Source organism: Ostrinia nubilalis, chromosome 17 (assembly GCF_963855985.1).
Source record: "Ostrinia nubilalis chromosome 17, ilOstNubi1.1, whole genome shotgun sequence".
Taxonomy (NCBI): domain Eukaryota; kingdom Metazoa; phylum Arthropoda; class Insecta; order Lepidoptera; family Crambidae; genus Ostrinia; species Ostrinia nubilalis.
In genome coordinates this window covers 8227075-8253018 of record NC_087104.1, presented here as the reverse complement: position 1 = coordinate 8253018, position 25944 = coordinate 8227075, and the positions used below count along the sequence as shown (strand labels likewise).

General features: G+C 40.0%; 3 protein-coding genes across 5 annotated transcripts; 2 read left to right on the top strand and 1 right to left on the bottom strand.

The window, feature by feature from the left end:
• Positions 1-1780: 1780 nt before the first annotated feature.
• LOC135079996 (uncharacterized) lies at positions 1781-9368 on the bottom strand. The gene is made up of 8 exons (XM_063974661.1): positions 9163-9368; positions 8855-9091; positions 8560-8776; positions 7685-7860; positions 6862-6984; positions 5950-6092; positions 5088-5259; positions 1781-2035 (listed from the first exon to the last, which is right to left on the bottom strand). Exons 1-8 carry the CDS (start codon positions 9277-9279, stop codon positions 1922-1924), a joined length of 1299 nt encoding a protein of 432 aa, XP_063830731.1. The 5' UTR covers positions 9280-9368; the 3' UTR covers positions 1781-1921.
• A 490-nt stretch (positions 9369-9858) lies between these two features.
• On the top strand, positions 9859-16172 carry LOC135079992 (polyadenylate-binding protein 2). Of its 2 annotated transcripts, XM_063974656.1 has the most exons (7): positions 9859-10074; positions 10178-10329; positions 10613-10760; positions 11702-11834; positions 12085-12214; positions 12681-12820; positions 14201-16172. In XM_063974656.1, the coding sequence occupies exons 2-7, from the start codon at positions 10237-10239 to the stop codon at positions 14235-14237; spliced, it is 681 nt and encodes a 226-aa protein (XP_063830726.1). In that variant the 5' UTR covers positions 9859-10074; positions 10178-10236; the 3' UTR covers positions 14238-16172. The 2 variants fall into 2 exon arrangements, with proteins under 2 accessions (XP_063830726.1, XP_063830727.1); XM_063974657.1 differs by lacking the exon at positions 14201-16172 and having other exon boundaries at positions 9860-10074; positions 12681-13834.
• Positions 16173-20589: 4417 nt separating this feature from the next.
• On the top strand, positions 20590-25462 carry LOC135079991 (SAGA-associated factor 29). 2 transcript variants are annotated; one of them, XM_063974654.1, is made up of 7 exons: positions 20590-20678; positions 20897-21005; positions 21250-21396; positions 21538-21663; positions 22213-22437; positions 23211-23468; positions 24367-25462. In XM_063974654.1, exons 2-7 carry the CDS (start codon positions 20967-20969, stop codon positions 24457-24459), a joined length of 888 nt encoding a protein of 295 aa, XP_063830724.1. In that variant the 5' UTR covers positions 20590-20678; positions 20897-20966; the 3' UTR covers positions 24460-25462. The 2 variants fall into 2 exon arrangements, with proteins under 2 accessions (XP_063830724.1, XP_063830725.1); XM_063974655.1 differs by lacking the exon at positions 20590-20678 and adding an exon at positions 20687-20820.
• Positions 25463-25944: the final 482 nt, after the last annotated feature.

Genomic DNA, 25944 nt, shown 5'->3' with positions numbered 1-25944 from the left:
TGCCGAATCAAACATAATTGCTGAAATAACTTGACATTGAGATAAAATAGAGAGAAAAGCCAGGAATTTATTCTTCTGAAATTTAAGTATTGAATCTAGGCATCGAAACATGAAGTTATAAAGCTTTGATTATTATTAACTAGCTGACCCGGCGAACTTTATTCCGCCTTAATGGCAATAAATAAGCAGACTTTTTTTTTATTTCGAACGGGATAAAAAGTATCCTATGTCCTTCTCCTGGCTCTAAACTACCTCCCTGACAATTTTCAGCTAAATCGGTTCAGCCGTTCTTGAGTTATAAGTGGAGTAACTAACACGACTTTCTTTTATTATATAGAGATATAATATAATAAAATATAATCCCACTACTCAATACTATTTCATACCCCAAATATAATGATTTTGTAAAAAAAATCACAAACCTCGTATTTTTCAGGGGTACATAACATTCGCAGCGTACGTCCATTATTTGGTACCGGGCAGTTTCAAAATACGTACCGCTATAGTTCCCTTTAGTAAACGCGAACTGGAACCATATTTGTATGGGAACACAAGAAGATGGTTGCCAAAGGGCGAAGCGCCTTATCCAGGGTACTGCAGGGCTCCAGGCAGTAGCCACTGTTTGCCTTACCTGTGCAACTGTGAACAACTCAGCGAAATATGGAAAAAGATTAAAGGACTAGCAATTAAGTAAAAAAATCGAGATTTTAAATATAAACTTTAATACACAATTACAGCACATCATAAATTTACTTTCATAGTTATTTACACAGCCTTTCCAATCGTAAAGTTTTTTACAGGGTATTGATTTGAATTTGTACTATATTTATACGAATGTACTATAATTAATGTATTTAATGAAAGTTTTTCGTATCATAACGAGTATTCGTCCCCCAAATATAGCACGCATTGAAGTCAACACCCTGTACAAAACAATTAAATTTTAATACGTGCATATGTAGGTATATACAGTTATAGTAGTTGTAGTATTGTATGGTGCATCCACACTGGGCGAACAGGCTCGCGCGGCAAACTCGACATCCTTGCTCACCCTGCTCTTGACTACTCTTGAGTAAGCAGGATGTCGCGAGCCCGTTCGCCCAGTCTGGACGCACCATTAGAATAACAATTTCCTAAATTGTTTCTAAGTTTAATACAAAATTACATCATAATTTAATTAATTGCTATGCATTTTCTAGTTCCCAATGGGATTATTTTTCTTTCAAATGCTTTTTATTAAGCTAATTAACTAAAAGATTGGCAAAAACAGTGAACTTGATAGTTTAATGGACTATTTACACAAGGTCAGACCATGAGATACGATAGACAATGCCCACAACATTAAAAATTAGACTTGTGATGTCACATTCACGATCTAAAAACTTTTTACAAGTGATTGCACCCTTTGACTGATTGTAAAATGCGTTGTAGTCGGCAAGATAGTAGTTTCCTGTGGTCTACAACTCATCATAAATTTTAAAGAGCCACCCAAAACACATAACTGTCTTTTTTTTTAGGGTTCCATATTTGATAAATACCATTGTTATTTGATTGTAAGATTAATAATACTTATAAATAATTTTGACTAACATTGTTGCAGTTTCTGTTCACCAAAAATAATACAATCCATAATTTTTAGAAATATGGGATATAGATTACATAAATGATACATTTTACTATATTTTCGTCTACTTTATACTGAAACCATCAAACCACTAAATTCCATTAAGCATCAGATAAACGTATTTTTGTAGTATGAAATACATGAAATATATTCCAATATGCTCTGAGAGAAGGCATCAGAACAGAATTTCAAGGCCTCAATAGCTAGATTTAATTTAAATTCATAGACTAGGTACCTCTTCCAAGCGGGCTAGTCTCAGAACAGCTTCTGCCAGTCGATTGTGAACTTTACCGCGTCTCAGTGAGGTAGGATATCGTGCATCGCGTATCGCCACGTCCACCGTCGTGCGAGGGCTTCGAATCTGGCGCGGTCCCGTACATACATCTCGCCGATTTCTGGCTCCATACAAACCTGTGAAAAGAATAAAAATGTTATAAATACAAATCTGCCTAAAAAGGTAGCATTACTTAGTTTTTGCTTCAACAAATCAATGAAAATTGAGAGAGATAAAGTTTAACTCGTGACGTAACTACGTTGCAACAAGTGTAGCACAGCCACAGCGTGACGTCACATGGGACTTCAACGCACCATAACTTTGTAAATACCAGTTTGATTGACAAAAAAAATATAGGTGTCCAATATTTTTTGATAGTATAATTGACGGACATGTATTTAGGAAACTAGCCTATTCTCAGAACTTAGCAAGTAAGCAGCGAGTTTGACACTGGACTGGAGTCTTTGTTTGTAAGCCTCACAGGACCTTTTTATAACTTTTGAAATGTTTGGAGTCATTAAGTACTAATGCACTTCAGCCTAATTAAATAAGTGTCACAACTGACCTCAGTGTTGTGGTCAGTGAGCGATCTCTGGATAGAGATAAGCACCTTGCTAATGGTGAGCGTAGATTCAGGGTGTCCCAAAATTGGCATGTCACACTGACACCGGAGGTAGATGGGTCTAAGACGCATCGAGCGAATATAATATCTCTGATTGTCGGTGTCAGTGTGACGTGCTAATATTGGGATATGCTTATTTGTTTATAATTATTATTATTTTCGTGTAAGCATACATTGTAGAGTTTTAGTATCTGATGGAATACTGACCGCAGTATATGCATCTGTGAGCAGGCTCTGGATGGAGATGAGCACCTTGCTTATAGTGAGCGCCAGCGACCAGTTGTGGTGCACGGAGTCGATGCCCACGTCGCCGTGCCGCGACACGTTGCGTGCAGCACGCGCGTCAGAAGCAGACCACTAACGTCGTCCTACTCACTCTGTTCTTGAGTGAGCAGGATGACGCCAGCGAGAGGCTATGCACCTGGTGTGGACGCACCATTATGGAGTCACGTTCAGCCTATACAGGGTGAAATTTTGTAATGCCACCTGGAGGGAAATTACTCTTAATATTGTAGATAGAAAAAAATCTCAAAGAAAACATTTCTTTATTTTTGAAAAGAAATAGAACTGCATTCAAAGATTTCCAAAAAAATATTTGCCACACCCGGGAATCGAACCAACTAAAATCTGTTAAAAATTTAATTGTGAAATGTTTGTAATAAGACTAATAAAATTATGTAACTTATCTCAGCTTCTCTTCACAAATGTTTGTTTGTACACAGACAAAATTTAAACTAAGTTACTGCGTGGATATCTGTTATTGGCTTTCCATAGTGTTAAGTGTCTAATGTTACATTGAAATCTGTAAGCTGTTGATGTCCCTAATAAATAAATAAATAAATAAATAAATAAAAATTACACCCTGTATTTTTATTGCATCGATCGTTAGGGTCAAGTATAAGGATAAAATCTCTCTAACAAACTTGATAAATCAAATGAAAGGAAATCTATAAAATCTTAATTATGTACAGAAAATTGTATGGTATGTAGTGAATTTTCGAAAAATTTTCGTAAATCTATGAATGCAGTTCTCTTTCTTTTCAAAAATAAAGGAATGTTTTCTTTCAGTAAAATTTTCTATCTGCAGTATTAAGAGTACTTTCCCTCCAGGTGGCATTACAAAATTCCACCCTGTATACTGCCCAGCGACCAGTACTAATGCGGACCACTGGCGGCTCGTCGGGTTCCTGTAATGGAGTCACCTTCAGCCTGAACACTGACCGCGGTGTAGGGGTCTGTGAGCAGGCTCTGGATGGAGATGAGCACCTTGCTTATAGTGAGCGCCAGCGACCAGTTGTGGTGCACGGAGTCGATGCCCACGTCGCCGTGCCGCGACACGTTGCGTGCAGCACGCGCGTCAGAAGCGGACCACTAACGTCGTCCTGCTCACTCTGCTCTTGAGTGAGCAGGATGACACCAGCGAGAGGCTTTGCACCCGGTGTGGACGCACCATTGAGTCACGTTCAGCCTATATACTGCCCAGCGACCAGTACTGGCGGCTCGTCGGGTTCCTGTAATGGAGTCACCTTCAGCCTGAATACTGACCGCGGTGTAGGGGTCGGTGAGCAGGCTCTGGATGGAGATGAGCACCTTGCTTATAGTGAGCGCCAGCGACCAGTTGTGGTGCACGGAGTCGATGCCCACGTCGCCGTGCCGCGACACGTTGGGTGCAGCACGCGCGTCAGAAGCGGACCACTAACGTCGTCCTGCTCACTCTGCTCTTGAGTGAGCAGGATGGCACCAGCGAGAGGCCGTGCACCCGGTGTGGACACACCATTGAGTCACGTTCAGCCACAGAATAAGTAATAGTACAGGTACAGAAGGATTACTCCGCAAGACGATTTAAATAAATGCGAGTCTTGCTGCGACGCGATAAAGTGGAATTCAGCTCGCACAGCACTACGTACCTACAATTTTATTCACCTACAAGTTTTGTCTCTTTCTATCGCGTGCCTCTGAACTCTTCTTACGCTGTTAGGGTTGCTGTCTAGTGAAAAAAATAATTAATCTACTTATATGTCATGAGGTACGTACCTCATAACACGTATGTATGTAAGTACGCATTCATTATGGAAAACCTTGGGAGAGGCCTTTGTCCAGCAGTGAACGTAATTTGGCTGAAACGAACGAACGCATTCTGAGCAGTAGTCATGGTAGGTTAGGTTCCTATACTATCCTAAGAATTATTGATTACCTACATGGCCAACATACCTTTCAGCATCTTTGGGAAGCGAAAAAAAAGATAAATCCGGTAGATTTCTTTTCGAATTTAAACACCCGAACGCCGCACAATATTTCTTTCTCTTTATGTCCATTTTTAAATAATACTTCGATCATAGAATTAGGTACTACAACGCACGCCAGCGTCCTGACGGGCGCGCGCGTGACACTCGACTGATATAATACCCGCCGGCGGGGCGCTTCGCTGTAGGTAATTATCGGATGTACCGCGCGGAGTGAGCCAGGCCTGGTTCAGCCTATATACTGCCCAGCGACCAGTACTAATGCGGACCACTGGCGGCTCGTCGGGTTCCTGTAATGGAGTCACCTTCAGCCTGTATACTGACCGCGGTATATGGATCTGTGAGCAGGCTCTGGATGGAGATGAGCACCTTGCTTATAGTGAGCGCCAGCGACCAGTTGTGGTGCACGGAGTCGATGCCCACGTCGCCGTGCCGCGACACGTTAGGATGCAAAACGCGCGTTAGAAAACGCACCACCGGCGGGCTCATTGGGTACCTGGGATGGGATGGTATATTCGACAATTTTATTTCAATCATAATCACCATTATAACAGTGTGGCGAAATCCCACATAATTTGTTATCAAGACGATAAGTCATAATGCCGCCTACACCGGGGATAAAACCGAAGACAGCGGAAAGAAGAGTATCGTAAGTTCGTGACACGTTAGGTTCAGCACGCGCGTTAGGAAGCGGACCACTGGTGGGCTCATTGGGTACGTGCGATGGGACATTCAGGACATCATAATCATCAGTAGGTTATTTAACTTTAGTCTCTACTACACAAAGATTATGGCTAGAATGCATCAGTTCTCATATTAGCGATCTCGTTCAGAGAATTCTGTCATTAAGCGATTCATGGCGAGGCAAGATGACCAGCAAGGCGCTCGGGCGTAATCGAAACTAATAACATCGCCTGATCTCGCTATGCTCGCCAGACAAATGACTGGTGTAAAAACTTCGTGGAGGAAGATAGAAGAGCTAGCAAAAAGATACGATACTCAGAGAATAGAGAATCATCAATAATAATTTCTCAATAAAGGAATCTGACTGACATTCATTGTATTTTTCTAAATAATCAAGTTATTTTGAAATTAATAAAAATGTCTTCTTGAGTGTTATGTCACTTAAAGTACAAAATTACTAGGTCAATCATAAATTAATATAGCATAAGATTCATATACTCACGCGTATGGAACTTGTATGTAAAGGTAGAAGACGCCTCCCTCGTAGGGCGAGCCGTCGGGCCCCGTGACGCTGGCCTGCCAGTGGCAGCACTTCGGGTCCAGCGGGGTAGCCGCTATTCCCTCGGGCGGGTCGTTGCGCAACATCTGATAGCAATAAATGTAGCTGCCATAACAATACTTCTATAACAATGCAAAGGTAGAAGACGCCTCCCTCGTAGGGCGAGCCGTCGGGCCCCGTGACGCTGGCCTGCCAGTGGCAGCACTTCGGGTCCAGCGGGGTAGCCGCTATCCCCTCGGGCGGGTCGTTACGTAACATCTGATAGCATAAAAAAGTCTTGTATCTGGCCTAAAAATATTTTTTAGCAGCAAAGGAGATTATAAAAATATTACCTCCTAAAAACAAGGGGAAATAGTAAACTGAGCTGTCTTTTGGCAGTTGAATTTTACCTATTTTCAATTGTCTGTAAAATACAATTTCAGTACCAAGATTTGAGGGCTGTAACTTCGAAAGCCCTGCTCCCCAGCGATTTTTTATATGGACTCACTTTTCTCTGTGCAGGGATTCGATGTTTGGAAGGATCAAAATAGTGCCACTTGTTTTAGGGGGGGCTGAGTTGGCAACAATAATAGAATAGAATATAAATAATTTTAAAGACAGACATAGTAACAAATGTAGAACGGCCGATGGGGCAGCAAGGTTCTGGAATGGAGGCCGCGTACCGCAAAACGCAGCGTGGGACGTCCACCCACAAAGTGGACCGACGACCTGATAAAGGTAGCAGGAAGGCGCTGGATGCAGGCCGCTACCAACCGTGCGATGTGGAAGTCATTGGGGGAGGCCTATGTTCAGCAGTGGACGTCCTATGGCTGAAATGATGATGATAGTAACAGATGCAAAGAGATCCACAAATACCTTGAGTTCGTTCCGCAAGCGGTTCCGGCGCCAGGCGTTCTCCTCGCCGGCCGGCTGCGCCTGCACGCACATCTGCACTAAGCAGTTGCGGCAGAAGCACGACTCCACCAGCGACTGGTACTTCTGGGGATCACACCACGATGTATGAAGAACACTTGAAATAACAACTAAGTAAATTGAATTAAATCTATACTTATTCAATCCCTACTTCTATGTATCTTAAAGTATTCCAAAATATAAGAAGTTTTTTATTAATCATACATTTCACGGACGAAGTCGCAGGTAACTTATTATAGTATGCCGTTTATTCATGGCGCGGCGCCCGCTGCACCGATGAGCAATTCGTAGAATCGCACTGAGTTTTCTGTCTTGCGATAATCGCCCGCCAAGTTTGCGCGCAACAATCGCAACCGCGGCAGCTACGTCTCCGGTCTTATGAGTTTGGAAATAATCCCGCGGTTTCTCCACTGCGGAATTTTTAGCTTTAGCCACCAACCTTATGCCAGTCAATATTGGTGAGTAGCGGGCGGTACAGCGGCCAGAGGCGCGCGGTGAAGGCAGCATCTATACATCGTACTGTAGCAGGGCTGAGGCCGTTACCAAGGTGAAGCTCAGTAAAACTTCCATCGCCAGCGCGATTACGGCCCGATCATAGGCCAATGACAGGTCTTTCGGACTGTCATGGGTCGCGCGACCTGTATTGGCCTATGATCGCGCCGGCGATGGCGATCTGCACGCGTTGGCGTGGTTGAAGCTAACCTTATGCCAGTGGATGTTAGTAAGTAACCGAAGGCGGCCCAGGTAGCGACGCCTAGCGACTGACCTTGTGCCAGTCGATGTTGGTGAGCAGCGGGCGGTACAGCGGCCAGCGGCGCGCCGTGAAGGCGGCCCAGCGCGGCGGCGGCACGCGCGCGCGCACCAGGCGCCACCAGCGCGCGCACACGCACGCGCACGCGCTTAAGGAGAGGTCGTCCAGGTAGCTGAAGATGCACAGCAGCACTGCAACACGCGTAATTTAGTCATGTGACAATTATAAATCAGTACACACTGATATACAGCCTTTTTTTCGTCAGGAAATGCATTAAAATTGCATACCCACTGGCCCGGGGGAACCGGCAGGTTGTGTGAGGCTCTCCCTGCAAGATGGGCATACTTACTAAAACCTGCCCTTGAGACAGAACTACCTGATTTACAGTACAACCTACACTGACACTGACATTGGCATACAACCAGCTTAGGTTATTACATAGTGATTAAATACACATTATCTCTTTATGGATTCCTAATTGGGTAGGTATTATTGAATAAGAGAGTCAGTTAATCAATAACACCAAAATAAAAAATTATTCACTTCATTCAAGCCTCAAAACCCAGTCAGTTTTCAACAAAATACATATTAGTAAAGCCTGGTCCGTGAGGTCATTGGACGGGATTCTACATGCTCACGGACCAGGCTTTAGTAGCCATGGAATCCATAAATACAAGTTAATTTTATAATCCCAGTAAATTCCACACAAGTATGCTGCAATTTCTTAACACTAGACTGCTACTAAGAAATTCTGGTCATAAATAAATAATCCGTTCCAAAAAGACAAGGTACTTAGTAACTTGTCACCCAATGGTATTGCTTCGTGGTAGTACATTCTCTTAACAAGCTACAAACAAAGAAAATGACAATTTAATGAAAAGTATACACACCTTCTGAAGGCAGCTGTTCAACTAGACCCGGAGCAAGGTTTTCTGGTGGGCGGGGAGTAGACAGAGCGTGCAGGGAGAGTGCTAGGCTGGGCGGAGCCGGCGGCGGCGCCTGCCCCGCGCCCGACTGGCCCGACCCACTGCTGCCGCTCCCGCTGGCTCCTAAGCCACTGGCGCGACTTGCCTCATCTTCTGGGCTTGTTTCACTGTCTAATGAGTTCTGAAATTTTTGTATTCTTCTTTAATGTTTTTTAAAATAAAGATTTTTAAATTGTATAAAATCTTTTTTTCTGCTTACCCTGTAATACCAACATGCTGGCAACTGACAAGCTCTATACATTTTACGATCCGCACTGTAATTGAGGTCCGAAGGCTCATCGTTGCCGGAGTCACCGTCGTCAGTTTTCTCACTGGAGAAGTACGAACTTGGGAAATATGACGGAAAGTCTGGGAACAAGAATGTATGACAAGTCACACATACTGGCTCTCCGAAACTCGGTCCGTAGTACCCGTTACACACGTAACAGGCATAATTCTGTAACGAAGACTATCAGTTTAGCAAATATTTAGTTGTGTTTAATAAAATAAAGATGGATAAACTCGTACATTGAATTCAAAGTCAAGTGGTTGTTGTTCCAAGGGTGTCCCCAAAACCATTTTATCGCCATTGTCTTCGAGTTTTTTAATGAAATTATGAAACTCAGGTCCTATGGCTGACATCATTGATAAACTTTTATTTAATTTGAATAACTTTAATACTAATAAAGAAAAACAGGAAAAAAATGCGTTGAACTTTCATTCCAAAATTCACAACAAAGTAGAATGTCAATGTGACAGACAGATTTTGACTTTGACTTTTTACTTTTTTTCTGAGAAGTGTTGTGGTGAGAGGGAATCTTTTCCAATCTTTTCACCCATAGGAAATTAGTAAGTCATCATCTGTCTATCCTACCTCATATAGTTCCAAAATACTGGACTGTCCTGTCGATGACATTGACAGTGGGGCGCCACCGTCAATACCGGATCGCTGGTTCAGATTTTTGCCATGTTGGAAACCATATAGTTGAACGATGGTAGCGCCCCCCTGTCATTGAGTTTGGTGGGACAGTTCAGCGTGGGTCATCTATACGTGGGTGGCACTGTTTAGCAGAATCCGAATTCAGCTAGCTAATTTGAAATTCCACTAGCTTATATTAGTGATAAACGAGATAATTCGTCAAAATGCAACTTGCTTCATTCGTGTATACCATAGACAAGTAAAATTGTAGAGTTTGTACTTGTTTCTTGTCTCTTGTTTTGTTTATGATTTATCTGTCAACCAGTTGTCAAAAATAGTTGTTTGGGGATATTTTTCCAGTTTTCTTCAAAATAAATCCAGAATTATCAGTGAAGTGCTATGACGCTAACATAATTTATTTGTTTGTTATTAATTAGTGTGTACAAAAGTGAATAGTGTCGGCTATATTTTAAAAGTAGGTCAATCTTCGTAATAGATTTTGGTTACCGGTACCTCTGCAGGTAAGGAAGAAGAGTAGCTTTCTGTCAAAGCATCGTATCTTCATTACTGTTGTAATTATGTATATTTTTTGTTTAATTTACTAATAAAACGTCTACCTTTTAGGAACATAAGTGTTTTTCCATATTCGGAACAGAATTTCATGGTAGCGTCGATAAGTTGATATGGCAGAAAATGATGATTATTTAGATTCACTTGATAACAATCACTTGGACGGAACCAACGGTTCCCTAAATATGACGGATAGCAGCCTTGGAGTGAGTACCATTTGTCTAGATTTGCGTTAAGTGCGAAAAATACCACGACAGTAAACATCTGATTCTGAAATTTATGTGCCAATTGTCGTGGTATTTTAGCTGACGTAAAGAATACGGTTTCTGTATCTTATTGTGATTGTATTGAAAATAAATAAAAATCTGTTGCATTGTTTACATCACCAGTAACTTCAAAATGTTCCTAATTGTTTGTATCATTTTACAAGTTTGTTACTAAACTAGGTGTTAGGTTATAAACAGAGGCATAACGGTTATTTATCTGTAGGGTGGCGATGAAGCAGCAGGCAGCGAAGTGCCAGACCTGGCCGCGATTAAGGCCAGGGTCCGAGAGATGGAAGAGGAGGCTGAAAAACTCAAACAAATGCAAACTGAGGTTGATAAGCAGATGAATATGGGAAGCCCTCCAGGACTAAGTAAGTATTACATACATGTTTAATCATTTATGTGTGAAAGTGAATAATTTTTGAATGTGAAACAAAAATGTTTTTGTTTATACTCAATAATCAACATGACAAAATGAGAGATAAGGACTCCTAATGATAAAAGTTTATTTGTGGTATTTATTTGTCTACAGTTCTAGGTTTTAAATTTTCAGAACTTAATGTTAATTTATACACTTATTGCAATTGAAAAACACTTCTTCACTAATCTCCATCAATTACTTCAATAATTCATTTTGTGGTATTTATGTCTCTACAGTTCTCTGTTTCAAATCTACAGAACTTAAAATTAGACACCTAATGCAATTGCAAAACACTTCACTAATCTCCATCAATTACTTAATTACTTCATTTAATTTTGTGGTAGGTATTTATGTCTCTATCTACAGTTCTCTGTTTCAAATCTACAGAACTTAAAATTAATTTACACACTTATTGCAATTGAAAAGTACTACACTAATCTTCATCAATTACTTAATTACTTCATTTTGTGGTATTTATTTGTCTACAGTTCTCACTTTAAAATCTGTAGAAGTTAAAATTAATTTACACACTAAATGCAATTGAAAAACACTTCCTTTACTAATCTCCATCAATTACTTAATTATTTCTTTTTATGGTATTTATGTCTCTACAGTTCTCACTTTAAAATCTACAGAACTTAAAATTAATTTACACATTTAATGCATTTGAAAAGTACTACACTAATCTTCATCAATTACTTAAGTACTTCATTTTGTGGTATTTATTTGCCTGCAGTTCTCAGTTTTAAATCTACAGAACTTAATCTTAATTTACACACTTAAAAAAACACTTCACTAATCCCCACTTAATTAATGACTTCATTACTTAATGACTTTTTACTTGTATATAAAAGGGCTGTGATCTAAATAAGTGCTAATCTGTTCAAACAGCAAGTCCACTGAACATGTCAATTGAAGAGAAGATAGAAGCGGACAATAGATCAGTTTACGTTGGAAATGTGGACTACGGGGCTACTGCTGAGGAACTGGAACAGCATTTCCATGGCTGTGGATCTATTAATAGGTCAGTATTGTTAATTTGTATAGCGAGTTACTATTTATTAAAAAATAATTGCCTTGAGAGTTTTATCTCAAACTAAATTTTAAAATTCATACTATTAACATGGACATGTTCTGAAGAAGAATAAGTTTTAAATAATGTAAAAAAGGTATTTTACTGTGATATTATTTTTCTCATTGTGTCTTTTATCCTTTTCATTTAACATACACTAACATTGTATTATTGATGTAATTGAATGTTTATTTGTTTACAGGGTTACAATATTATGCAATAAATTTGACGGACATCCAAAAGGCTTCGCTTATATTGAGTTTGGAGACAAAGATAGTGTACAAACAGCAATGGCAATGGATGAATCATTATTTAGAGGAAGACAGATTAAGGTTTGTATAAATTATAGTGATAATATTACTTTTAAAGCATTCTTCTATTGTGTGATTTGTGTAGAATTTGCAATCTTGTAACAACTGAGGTAACAACACTGGTTACAGACTTAATGAACTTTTTAGTCGTGTTATATTAATGTTGTAAAAATAGATCTTTTAACAAAATTCAACACACAAACAGTTACATAGATGTGGAAGACAAAAATCAGCTATGTTTTTCAGCTGCAAATTGCCATTTCGTTCGTTTCAGCCAAATGACGTCCACTGCTGGACAAAGGCCTCCCCAAGGTTTTCCACAATGAACGGTCCTGCGCTGCCCGCATCCAGGCTCTTCCCGCGACCTATACCAGATCGTCGGTCCACCTAGTAGGAGGCCTGCCCACGCTATGTCTTCCAGCCCGTGGTCGCCACTCGAGAAATTGCCATTCATTTATTAATAATCAGATAATGTTGTGATTTTCAGGTGATGCCAAAACGCACCAACAAACCTGGGCTCTCGTCGACGAACCGGCCGCCTCGGACGATGCGCGGCGGGCGCGGGCGCGGCTTCCGCGGCGGCTACTCGCCCTACTACTCGGGCTACCGGCCCGTGCGACGCGGCAGGTACAATCCATATTAGAACTTCGCCACAGGCTTGCACATACAAACAAACATTTGCAATACTCTCTCGCAAATCTTGTGTGTATGTTCCTCTCACACCGATGTGCATTTTAAATGTTGTAGTACATTTTTTTAGTTTTCTATTCATGTAACGCAGAAGCGCTGAATGTGCGACTTGAAAATGAAAACATCGGCATGTTTTTATTGTGTATGCAATGTGTTATTGAGTCGATGTCGCAATATTTTATGTTTTGCATCTGCCTTATTACATTTTTTCTGCCAATGTTGAAAACTAGATCCATGTATTAAACGTTTTAAATCTCAATGCCTGAATGTGTTTTCTCTCTTGAAATGAAATCTGTTGCCCTTGTTAGGATTGCCTTTTAAAAAGTATATCTTGTTTTGTTAGTCGAGTTCGAAACTCAATTATTCATTGCATACATGAAAACAATGGCCATTTCTGGACCGAACAATATATCAAAATAAAATATGAATATGATTAAAATGATCATGATTATTTATCAAATGCACTTACTCCAATTTGAGTTTACCTCCTATTTAAGATTAGCATGAACACTAGCGCGAGCTAGCTTCGCTATATTGGGTGTAAGGTGGCATGATACCTTCAGAATTCTTGATAATAACTTATTGTATACATTTCCGATATTTGCCAAATTGTTTTATTTTTTATTTGTAGATTTAATAGTTACATGTTCTTATTATTTCTTTGATTTACTTAGTTGCATTCTTATTTAAGCTACAATTTGTTCACTTGCCAGTCATGCAATGCTTATGGTACATATTTTATTCTTTATATTTTGATGTATTATTCCTTGGTTGTTTATAGTTATAGACAAAAGACAATAAAAGTACATAAGTAGTGTTGTATAAGTAATGTATGTGCATGGCTATTGTCATTATATTTTCTACAAACTTTTTATATATTTCCAAACATGTAATGTTGATCAAAAGAAGGCATTATAAGACATTATATTGAATAAAGTTTGCAATGGAGAACTATGTATTTTAATACAGCAACCCTATCTATCCTTATTTATAATATTGACATATAACTTACACGTCTGCATGATGATTGGAACTGTAGTGTTATTATTATGGGTGTAACGTTTTGTCGCAACGCTTGTTATATGGCACAGTCGAGTTAAGGCCATGGACCGCAAACGTGCTACGATCGTAAAAAAAGCAAGGTAGGTCCGCATAAAAAATATTAAAGAAGACAAAAGAGTCGTCGAAAATTTGACTAAACATCCGTCGCCTTCAAGGTAAACCGAGACGAACTTAACTCGCCTTTGCACGTTAACTCGCAAGTCAGTGGTGTCGAGGCGCCTCCGCAGTGAGTAATGGCGTGTGCGTTGTTCGCAGAGGTTACAGGCGCGGCACGTATTACGTCCCGTACTGAGTGCGGTAGACGGGGCGAGGGCCGGCGCCGCTCCGCGATCGCTCCACTGTACCTCCGGGACTCCGTGTAGGTAACCCCGTCTCCCTGGAGACTCCGCCGAGTAGATAAGATTAATGATGAAGTTTGTTTATTTTTAACGTCGACCGCTCCGATGTGGCGAGACACTGAAGTGTGTATGAATTCTGTAGGCAATAAATCGACTACTCCACTGTTATTATTATTCTAAATCTTTAAATGGTAGCCTTCGATATTAAATAATTTTAATAATATAAGAGTAAAGCGTAAATTGATACCGTTCGAGTATTGGAAGATTCCCCGTTAGAGATGCTAGCTTGACCTGAGCGAGCCTTTTAACAGACGGAAGCTGTCGCGCTGCGATCTGTATCGATGTAGCGTACTCGGGAACGTTGTGAATGCCGCATTTCTAATTACAATAAGTATTATTTTATATTCAGTCTCATATAATTTTTAAATTACATTTTACGTGTACTTTGAATTTAGTATTTTAATTTAATTCGATATTAACGGTGTATTTTTAAATCGTCACAAAATGGATCTGTAATATTTGGATATAAAATAGAGGTTCAGTTGACAAGTTGGCACAAACTTAAACAGTTAACTCAGAGATAATTTTCCCGGAATGGAAATTCTTTCCCAGAATTTAGAAACTTGGTGTGAACTCTTTGTTTCAGTTTTTGCCGACCCAACACCTTACGAAATTGTACTTTACGGTTTGATGTGATGACCAAATAACTAAGAAGAATAGCTTATACATGGTAAAGCAACAAATTGATAATGCCCTTGTTACTGATAATACGTATTATATGTATTTGGTTTTATTATTTTCAATCATTATGTTAACAAATAATTATTACCCACCCCTATGAAGGAGCGATCCCAATGATTGATATTGGACTTATGTATTGCTCTATTAAACTACCCATGGAATTAATTTAGGGAAACACTACATAGTGTATTATTTATAATTCTTTCTTGATACTATGTGATTCTTTTAGCTAGTAGTGACATTGTTGAAACTTGATGGCGTATTATTTGCCGTTCATTATCTAATTACTTAAAATTTTAATTTTGAATCAAATATTAGTAAGAGTGAAATAATCAGATATCAAGAGAATTTGATTTAATGGGCTCGAATTGATTTAAACACTTGGAACCTGTTATTACCTGTATCATTCGATATTGTTTTTTATATGGCTAAATCAAACAAGTTTTCTTTGACTAATTCGTATGAGTATAGTAGTAATATAGGTACAACTTCCACATGGCATGTTTTGTACAAACAGGGCTTTTTAGCCAATATAAAATTGCTTAAGTTTGTGTGAAAGATTTGGCATTAGTCAAATAACGTGAATTAAAAAAATATGCCATGTGTTGTCACGCCTTTACAACGATAGATAGATGTAATGTAATTTATTAATCAAAAGTAAGGCTGCACCAGCTTTGATCTAGAATTAATGGATAAGTATTTTAGTTGGACTATTCTCGCGTAAATGTTTCTTCATTGCATTGTACCTCCGACTGGTTCGTAGCATGGAATGACTGTCGTTATCCCAGAAACCGACCGATTAGTTATTTTAGAACTTAGGACAGTAAGATATTCCTACCTAACAAAGATTGTAATTGATTAAGTTGAAGTTTGAATAACGTTTTTATTCTTACTTAATTTATTTAATTTCCTCATGTAATAAGTAAGTCATCCACCCAGTGGGAAGATGTTTTTACTTGTATGTTTCAACATGACAAATGTTTGGTGTAGCTCAGACCTATTGATGTGCTTTGTATCCTTCCATAACTATAATTACAAGTGATTTCACTAAAAAAATACAGCAGAACATGTTCAAAAGTATAAAAAAATGAAATTATCTAAGTAAAAAAATGTTTGATAAGAATAATTAAGAAATACTTTTAAGAAAATTTACATTGTTTGATTTGATTGATTCCCATAATTTCTCCCATAGTTTGAATGACAAACATAAGGTAGGTAGGTACAGCGCGGTTCTTTTTATACAAGATGTCCCAAAATGGGCGTGCCAAAAGTTTTTTTTTGTTTAATAGTATCCAGTGTTATCATCTTAGTTTGGCACGCTCTTTTTGGGACATCCTGTAAAAAGATATATTAGGTATCATGATAACACCCTTGATTCTGAGTATCATTTAATTTGTGGCGACATCTACTCGCCACTACAAACTAGTCTACCAACAGATGGCGCTGTTACGACTACACTATGGCACACTCCGCCGCTCATACAAACCTGCATCGCGGTGACGGAGTTTTATATCCTGCCAAGTATATATAAGCAAACCAAGATGGTGTAAATTGGACCTTGGTCCCCGAGCACAACACCCGCTCGGAAGGAAGCACTAAGGCCTCAGCCTCGAACTTAGCGGGCAGCGGGGCGGCGGCGGCGGCGGCGCGGGAGCGGGGCGGGTAACGCAGACCCGTTCTCGAAACTAGCGGGCAGCTCGCGCGGCGCTTTAGCGGCGAAGTGTTGTGTTCGGGGTTGTGTTGTCGAGATATTTGTTTTTATTCGCAAACGAAATGTCTGAACAACGGCGACAATTTTATTTCGATTCAAATTTAATCCTAACGCTCGATTTATTGTGGGCAAAAGGAGTGCGCTCCCCGCTCGATGCCCGCTCCCTCGCCGCTGCCCGCTCGTTGCCCGCTGCCGCCTCGCTGCCGCGCCGCTGTTTTCGAGAACCGGTCCATTTGATTTTACGCATAAGATCCTGCCGCTCCCGCGCCGCCGCCGCCGCCGCCCCGCTGCCCGCTAAGTTCGAGGCTGAGGCCTAACATCTAGCTTCCTTATTGTGGATCAACTTCATATCCCACATTGGTGACCCCGACGTGATGTGAGACGCAACCTCCATCACCACCATCTTCGGCATCAGCCTCCGCCATCCTCACCATCTCCGCCACTCCGTCATCAGCTCCAGTCTTCAACAAGCCAGCATCCAGCCTTCAGGGACCATCGCAGATCGCAACCGACCTTCCTGGTTCCTCGGCAGCAAGCAACCGTCACTTCACTGGTCACGGGTACAGCTCTGGCCCAGCTCCACGCCCGACCATCGAAGACGCCTCCGCTCACTATCCCGACTCACCGTGGATAGAGCACCGCAACCTGCTCGTCTCGACTCACCGCAGACTTGAGCACACTGGCACTTGTAAGCTCATCACGCACAGACTGCTGAGCTCATCCTGACGTCATCCACCTCCGGTTCTTCCGGGGGGAGTGGTGTAGCGACGCCACTACAAACTAGTGACCAACAGATGGCGCTGTCACTACTTCACTATGGCACACTCCGCCGCTCATACAAACCTGCATCGCGGTGACGGAGTTTTATATCCTGCCAAGTATATATAGGCAAACCAAGATGGTGTAAATTGGACCTTGGTCCCCGAGCACAACACCCGCTCGGAAGGAAGCACTAACATCTAGCTTCCTTATTGTGGATGAACATCATATCCCACAAATTCATAAATGTTTTTAATAGTTCGACTATGATAAAACTTCACATAACACTATACTGAGAAAGATCATAAGTATGCCGTCTGTCTTCATCAAGACTAGGAACATTATGTAGGTACTTTCATGCTCGTTCCATGGCAATGAAACTCGAGGAAACGTGTGTTAATGGGTGAGTAAACGCACGGTAAACGTGATTAGTTCAACCGTATCAAAATGGGTTTAGGCTTGCTTGGACAGCAGGAAACAGACATTCCAGTGATTCCAGGATCACGGGTATTACGGTTATCCCAGCCCAGCTCCATTTACACCCTCCCAAAGGGTAGGTTAAAGTACTATTGGGATAGGAAAGGAAAACTCGAAAGAGGAGTGCTGTAAAGACTCATCATGGTAAAAGCGCATGGAACCGATATTAGTATGAAATAAAGTAACGTTATTACGTTAAATCCATAGACACAAAGCAGATCCATAGACTAGGTAGAGAGTGGAAATGCCACGTTCAAGAGAGGGTTTTATTGCCTAAGGATTTTTTAAATAATGACGTTTGTGTCGGTAGCTAAAGTGGTGTAAGTCAAAATTATCAAATTAACAGAAAAAAAATATTTTATTTTATTTTTTAGGACAACCAACAAGACAGTCACAAATACAATTAACCCTTCAAAGGTCAATAAGAAGAAGGAAAGAGCGGAAGAATATATTTCAAGTACCTACATGTTAATGGCTGCCGATAACGTAAACATGAGGTAAGGGGCAAAAAATTAAGTAAAAACTTGTAGACCACTCCAAGATGGAATTCATAGTTTTTTTTTGTGTTGGTATTAATGATTAATATACCCTGTTGGTTAGGGTGTCCCAAAAAAATCAAAGTCTTTTTTTTTCAACGCATACCCTCTAATTATGTTTGAATCGTGTCAAAACAATAATATATAAAATTTTGTATACCTAGAACCACGGCAACCCGTGCCGACTTGCATCGATAATGTCAGAGCCCCGATTACGGTAATTTTTAACGTCTACAATCCAGACACGCTTCTTGATTCTGCTTTACGATTGGTCGTTCAACAGCGTACGTCAGCTGTTTTGACCAATCGTATCGCAGAATCGATGAAGCGTGTCTGGATTGTAGACGTTAAAAGTTACCGTAATCGGGGCTCAGTACTTTTTACTTGGCCGCGCGGGAGGTAAAGTATCGAAGTGCCTATTATTACTTGTTTGTTTTATTCGTAAATGCATTATTTTCATTCAGCCAATATATCAGTGCAATTACACAGTTCTAAAAAAAAGGAATATTTTTAATAGGGTGGGCTATAAAACATCAAATTACCGGTTCAAAGTTCCCTCTAATGGACCAGTTTTGGTAGGAACAACAGCAATAAAATTTTTAATTTATTAAAAATAATACTTTCAGGTAGTCAGGATCCTGACTGTAAAAACGATATTTCAAAAGAAAATTTACGAATTGTTAACATCTTTTTAATAATAGATATTTAATTAAAATAATATGCAGCTAAAACAGCGTTGTATTTACTAAACAAATGTTAAGTTCTACAATATCATAGGATACATACAAACTACAGCTTCATAATACCTACAAACTTTTTGGTAAAAGTTTGACGTCAAGTCGGCACGGGTTATAGTTACCCGATACTAATAATATTTGATGTTTTAGTTGCTAGGGTCAAATAGAAAAAATCTAAAGGGTATGCGTACCGGAAATCTAAAAAAAAATTTTCGCCCTACTAGCCTGGGACACCCTACTGTTGGTCTATGAAATAAATATCTCTATACAAAAATAAAACGTGTTCAAGAGGTATAATAGGAGCTTAGAGAGGCAGATATCATAAGACCACCACGCCGGCGGTCGGCAGCAGATAATATAATAATTTACTCACCTACCACTATAAAACACCACCAGACATAATAAATAAAATAAAACTATACAATAATGGAAGGTTCAGTACCTTAGGTACAAGAGCAGGTAGAAAATAACATGCTTTTTTTTTCTAGGCAATGGCCTAAAATAGGTGTGGTTTGTTTGATCCTCTTAGCTATTCGCGTCAAATAGAGATGGGTTTCCACCCGGGTAAAAACCCACATGAGGGTAAAAACCCAATAAAAACCCGTTTCATTCCACCCGTGGGTGTTTACACCGGGTGAAAACAAATAATTTTATAAATATTTCAATTGGTTCTTTTCTTTATTTTTATTGAATTTTTCTCATTTAAGTTTATTGATTAATAAGTAATAAGTCAAATTTAACACTAATATGCATTTATATCGTGGCCAAATCGTAAAATTGATCACGTTATGATGATGTGACCAATTATTTTATAAAATGGTGTTATTTCAAGAATCGTTGAACCGATTTAGAAGAAATTTAATAGGAACACAATAATTTGTGATCATGGCAAGGACATGGAGGGGGGGGGGGGGGGGGAAAGATGCCAAACTCTCTCTTTGATGACATTACGGTATAAAGTTACAAATAACAACACCAACTACAAAGTACTTCTGCTTAAAAACTTGAAATCGAACCGCCCTTCCTCCACTGTAACGCATTGTAACGTTTTTCAAGACCTCCTCTCCCCCCAGATTGCATTACGTAACACTAGAACGCCCCCTTAGCAACAAATACCACTTCTCACTTTAAAAAAACGCTATTTTTGTTTTCACCCACCAGAATGGGTGATAATGGGTAAAAACCGGGTTTTTACCCATTATCAGTTTTAACCCAATCGGGTGAAATGGGTTTTTACTCACTACCCATCTCTAGCGTCAAAACAGCTAAAAATACTTATGGGGTTTTACATCTCAATTTTAGCCATATAAAAGTCGATTGTCTAGAAAGCGTAGTTAAACTACACCAGCCTGCCATTTTTTTTGTTTGTGTCAGAACTGTCAAACTCTAATGTTTGTTTGTACTTTGTGCAATCGATTCAGTGGGATTTTTTTGGTAAATATTTCTAATCAACTACCTATTTAGTGATATTCTTGATGCGCTATTTTAAGCAATAATAATTTGTCATTAAACTTACACGAATAACTTAGTTCAAATGAGAAGTAGTCTAAAGTTTTGGTTTAATTTAACTATTATGGTGTGTTACTTTCTCAGATAATAATTACTCGGTTATACTTCTTCATATCTTCTTGATTCCCGCTGTCGGTCTGCAGGTATTCGTGTTGGTGAGCTGGTTCTACGTTATAAGGATAGCCAGGTATCTGGCGGCTGTACCCAACTAAAATGCCGCTTACAGCTGATGTTGCTGCCCAGCAAGTTCAAGTATGTTTATAGTTTTGTATTGAAATAAATTCTTTTACCTTTAGATTCTTTCTAAACCACTTACTACTAAAATATTAGCTACCCATGTAAAAGCTTGTTTTTCCCTGGGAATTGTATGGAATTTTAGATTTCTATTTTTGCCTAGTAAGATAGCCATAATACTAATTATCTAGCAATGATTCTGGGCAAAACTTTGTATTATATCATGTGATAATGTGAAGCTTATTCTTTAATATTTCTGTAGGAACGTCTTCGGAGCTTGCATAGGCTGGTATACGATATAGAAACAGAGAGGAGCCACAATGAGCAATGTATTGATAATATATTGCGGGCGGAAAAGGCAGCAGAATCACCATCAAATGCAGAGGACTCTTCTGGTTCTTCCCAGCAGGTAATTTTCAAATGGATATGAAGAAACCATAATAACCATTAACTTTGTTTCCAGTAAATACAGGGACTATGTTGTTTTTATTAATAAATCTGATGATTCAAAATGCTTTTAATATAGACTATTCTAAATTTTTCTTTACAGCAACAACAATTAAAGAACTTGTACAAGGCTGGGCTGACAGCAGCAGAACAAGAAGAAAGACTCCTCAGGGCGGCTCTCACACGGATTTATGAGATAAGAGCCATTAAGAATGAAAGAAGAATGCAGGTATGTTATATTCTAAGTCTACCTTATTAATTTGTATTGTTGGTACAGTTTTAAGTTACATAAAACTTATTTTGGAACTGTACAGAATTACCAAGTAGGTGGCCTATTGTTATGAATTAAATGCTAATATAGTAGTCAGTAGAAGTAGAATATACTAAATGCTATGAAGCAGAGCACACATAAATGCTGCACTTACTTTAAGTTTAAGAGATGTGCTATTAAGAGTGTGGTGTGCTTAAAAGTGTTATCCATTTCAAAAATTCTTATTCATTTCATCATCCAAATAAATAAATAATCATAATCAGGCCGCTACCAACCGGGTAACATGGAAAGCATTGGGGGAGGCCTATGTTCAGCAGTGGACGTCCTATGGCTGAGATGATGATGATGAATCTTTGTTTGCCATTAAACATGGTGTTGTACAAAGATGGAATATTCATAATGTTACAGACATGTTTAGCATTAGTTTTTTTTCTCTTCTTTTATTTGTTCATTTGTATTTTCGTGTCAAATAAGGGTATTTCTATTTCTTTCTTTCTATCTTCCCAGGCGCGTCACGCGGGCAACAAAGAAACCATCGGTTGCGGCGCGCTAATGAAGATGCTTCTAAGCGCCGCACAGACGCTACCTCTCCACGTGGGAAGGGCGGGCGAGCGCGCGCCTGCACTATGCGGCGCGGTGCCGGCCGACCCTGGCCATATTGCTCACCCGGGCGATGCGGTGGCTGCGCTCGTGAGAGTGTCTGATAAGGAGGAGAACTGGATCTTGGCTGAGGTTTGGGCTCCTGTTTTATTACTAGAGTCTGGTCTCGCACGTAATTATGTTGCTGTCACGCTCGCACACTCACTGCGGGCGCCCGTCCCACAGTCGCGACAGCAATATAATTACGCGCGAGCGATAAGGATGGGTAGCTTGGGGTCATTGGACAAAATTCTACGTGCTCCCGGACCAGACTATAGTATCTCCTTCACATTCAAATGCATTTCCTTTCATAATTCATCGTTTCAATCAACCTAATGCCGTCCACTGCTCGATAAAGGCCACGGATTTCCACAACTGATTCTGCGATTGCAATTTACCAAGGCCTTTTTCCAAGTCCCTGTTTGGTTCTTCTATACACATTTACATACATTTTTAAAGTTGTCTGGTAACTACTAACTCTAACTTTATAAAGGTCGATGGGGATCGAACTAACGACTCTTGCTTGAATCGGCATTCGGATGCCGATGCCGCAATGCAGAAGAGGTCAACTCTTGTCGCCTCGCCTGAATAGAAGGGCTAGAATAAGCTCAATAGTGATTTGTACAGACCACAGTAAATCAAGCTAACACTAAGAGCTAATCGCGCTCGCACACTCACTGCGGGCGCCTTTCGCACAGTCGCGACAGCAATATAATTACGCGCGAGCGATAAGGATGGGTAGCTTGGGGTCATTGGACAAAATTCTACGTGCTCACGGACAACGCTTTAGATGTAGTAAGTGATATTTTGTTAAAAATGTGTACTCCAATGTGCTGTCTATACAATGACAATGTTCACCTGCACAGGTCGTGAGCTGGCTCCCGGCTCAAGGCAAGTACGAGGTTGACGACATCGACGAGGAGCAAAAGAACCGCCACGTGTTAAGCAAGCGCCGCGTTGTGCCGCTGCCGCTGCAGCGAGCATCGCCGCGTACTGACGAACATGCGTTGTTCCCCAAAGGAGCGGTGGTTATGGCGCTGTACCCACAGACTACGTGCTTCTATAGAGCTGTTGTTAACAGACTGCCTGCTAATGCCGCTGACCCCTATGAAGTGTTGTTTGAGGTAAGTTGTAGCCAAACTAGCTTCGTTATAAAGCGCTCCAAGAAGCATGCCTTGTTCCCCAAAGGAGCCGTGGTTATGGCGCTGTACCCACAGACCACGTGCTTCTATAGAGCTGTTGTTAACAGACTGCCTGCTAATGCCGTTGACCCCTATGAAGTGTTGTTTGAGGTAAGTTGTAGCCAAACTAGCTTCGTTATAAAGCGCTCCAAGAAGCATGCGCTGTTCCCCAAGGGAACGGTGGTTATGGCGCTGTACCCACAAACTACGTTGCTTCTATAGAGCTGTTGTTAACAGACTGCCTGCTAATGCCGCTGACCCCTATGAAGTGCTGTTTGAGGTAAGTTAGTATACTTGTACCAAACTAATTTCGTAATAATGTGTCTGCTTTAACACTCCAATCATTCGATTAAAAAAACATATTTGAGACACTAATTTATCTCTAAAATACAGCTTGCACCTTGTCCTATATACCGTTTAAAAGAATGCTGCGTTGCTAGTATAATCTCCATATACTAACTTCTTATCGTCTGTGTCTATTGCTGGAGAATTTTAGGACTCAAGTCTTAAGTGATCAATAAATGGAACATCTACTATTTGAACATTTTTAATTTTGCCGTTTTGAATTGTGATGTCGTTTTTCGTAATTTGTAACAACGAGACCACACCTCGTAGATACAGTAGGCGCGCGAGTTCATGTCCATCGGGGACTTACTTACTTACTTATACTTACTTATAAGTTGCAAAAAATATGGAATAAGTAGATAAGGTTGACCTACTTAATTGGTAATAATTATCGATATCGACATTAGCATAATTAGTTAGGTAACAGCACTACCGCATTCTTCAGGATGGACATGAACTCGCGCGCCTACTATACTTATGTTTCTTTTGTACGTAGGACTCGTCGTACGCGGACGGGTACTCGCCGCCGGAGCGCGTGGCGCAGCGCTACGTGATCGCCATCAAGGAGGGCAAGGGCCGCGCCACCTGACCCCGCGCCGCGCCCGCGCCCGCGCCGCCGCCCGGCCCCGCCGCCGACCAACAGATGCTCTAGATTCAATAATGTCCTTATATACACTCGCGAGCAAAAATATGGAATCACCCCATTTATTTCGAGCGCTCACAAAAGCTAAATGACTAATGGAAGACAAATAAAAATGGAACCATTTTAAAGGTAATATTATAAACTTTAAATTGATACCACAGATACATACATAGTCATTCAGTTCTTAATATTGCTCGGACCAAAACACAAGGTGGTGATTCCATACTTTTGCTCGTAAGTATAGTATACTATACCTTCAATTTTTTAACTTTCTTTTAAATTAACCGTTTTGAGCATGTCAGTTGTGCGTTTGCAAGACCGCACTAACTGCAAGTAAAAAGTATTTCAATGTGCGATACTGTAAATGAATTATTGACCTCCGACTCAAGACGCCTAACATGAAGGAATCCTAGGGCTTAAAACCGTAGTGATCTAATTGTCATTTTAAAAGTTGATCATCAGCTACCATTTGCATGAAGAAAATCACGTATTTAACATTCTAAAAAACATAAAATTATTGTGTATTGGATCACTATGGCACAGGCATATCTTGCAATTATTTTTCAACATGCGTTGCCACAATTTGCTCTATCTATAGCTGTGTGTTTATCTGTGTTGCTTACTGTATTATAGTTGCATTACTTCCACATATTCCTTACAAGTAACTAATTCTAATATTCAATTATGTACATTTTTCAAAGCGGGTCTGGTAATTATTAATGTTATACCTATCTAATGCATATGTTTTCTAGGTTAGTTAAGTGTAATAAATGTAGTTCCATGTATTCATAAAATTAGTTCTAACTAAAGAGTTAACCATAGTGATCTAACTCTAGTTGGGCATGTTTTGAGCATAATTCATAATCAGTATTCAAAGATGAAAATAATGATTTGGATCACTATGGTTTTCGACACCTTTTTAAGAATAAAGAATTGATATTATAATCAAGCATAGTTTTTCATTTTAATGAGATAACCTACATAAATGCATCTTTGCTTCCGTTATCAGTTTCATTATAAAAATTTATAAAGCTAGGCAAGTACCTATGTCAATGTGAGAACGAGGTTTCTGAAGAAGGGGATTTTCTAACAAACATCAGCGAGACGTTAGGTTTGCTTCAGATTAAGTTCTATCACGTCATATTATTATGTCAAAGTCACCCCTCTCGTGCCGCTCCCACGCCTCAGCTCAGGCACTTATGCACTGCTGCGAGTGCTGATTCCGCAGATTTCCTTCGCCTTACTGATATGATAATCCTACTAATAAATGCGAAAATTTGGATGTTACTCTTCTTTCACGCAAAAACTACTGAACGGATTTTGATGAAACTTTACAGTATTATTGTTTAGAACCCAGAATAACATAGGCTATAATTTATGACGATCTGTGACAAACGTAATTTCACGCGTGTGAAGCCGCGGGCAAAAGCT

Excerpts from the sequence above, each read along its gene's own strand:
- LOC135079996 (XM_063974661.1), bottom strand. The coding sequence starts at position 9,279 with ATGATGTCAGCCATAGGACCTGAGTTTCATAATTTCATTAAAAAACTC. Across the intron at positions 9,092-9,162 it reads CACTTGACTTTGAATTCAAT|AATTATGCCTGTTACGTGTG; the intron begins GTACGAGTTTAT and ends TCTTCGTTACAG. Across the intron at positions 6,093-6,861 it reads GCTTGCGGAACGAACTCAAG|ATGTTGCGCAACGACCCGCC; the intron begins GTATTTGTGGAT and ends TATTGCTATCAG.
- LOC135079992 (XM_063974656.1), top strand. The coding sequence starts at position 10,237 with ATGGCAGAAAATGATGATTATTTAGATTCACTTGATAACAATCACTTG. Across the intron at positions 10,330-10,612 it reads TGACGGATAGCAGCCTTGGA|GGTGGCGATGAAGCAGCAGG; the intron begins GTGAGTACCATT and ends ATTTATCTGTAG. Across the intron at positions 11,835-12,084 it reads GGCTGTGGATCTATTAATAG|GGTTACAATATTATGCAATA; the intron begins GTCAGTATTGTT and ends ATTTGTTTACAG.
- LOC135079991 (XM_063974654.1), top strand. The coding sequence starts at position 20,967 with ATGCCGCTTACAGCTGATGTTGCTGCCCAGCAAGTTCAA. Across the intron at positions 21,664-22,212 it reads AGAATGAAAGAAGAATGCAG|GCGCGTCACGCGGGCAACAA; the intron begins GTATGTTATATT and ends CTATCTTCCCAG. Across the intron at positions 22,438-23,210 it reads AGAACTGGATCTTGGCTGAG|GTCGTGAGCTGGCTCCCGGC; the intron begins GTTTGGGCTCCT and ends TCACCTGCACAG.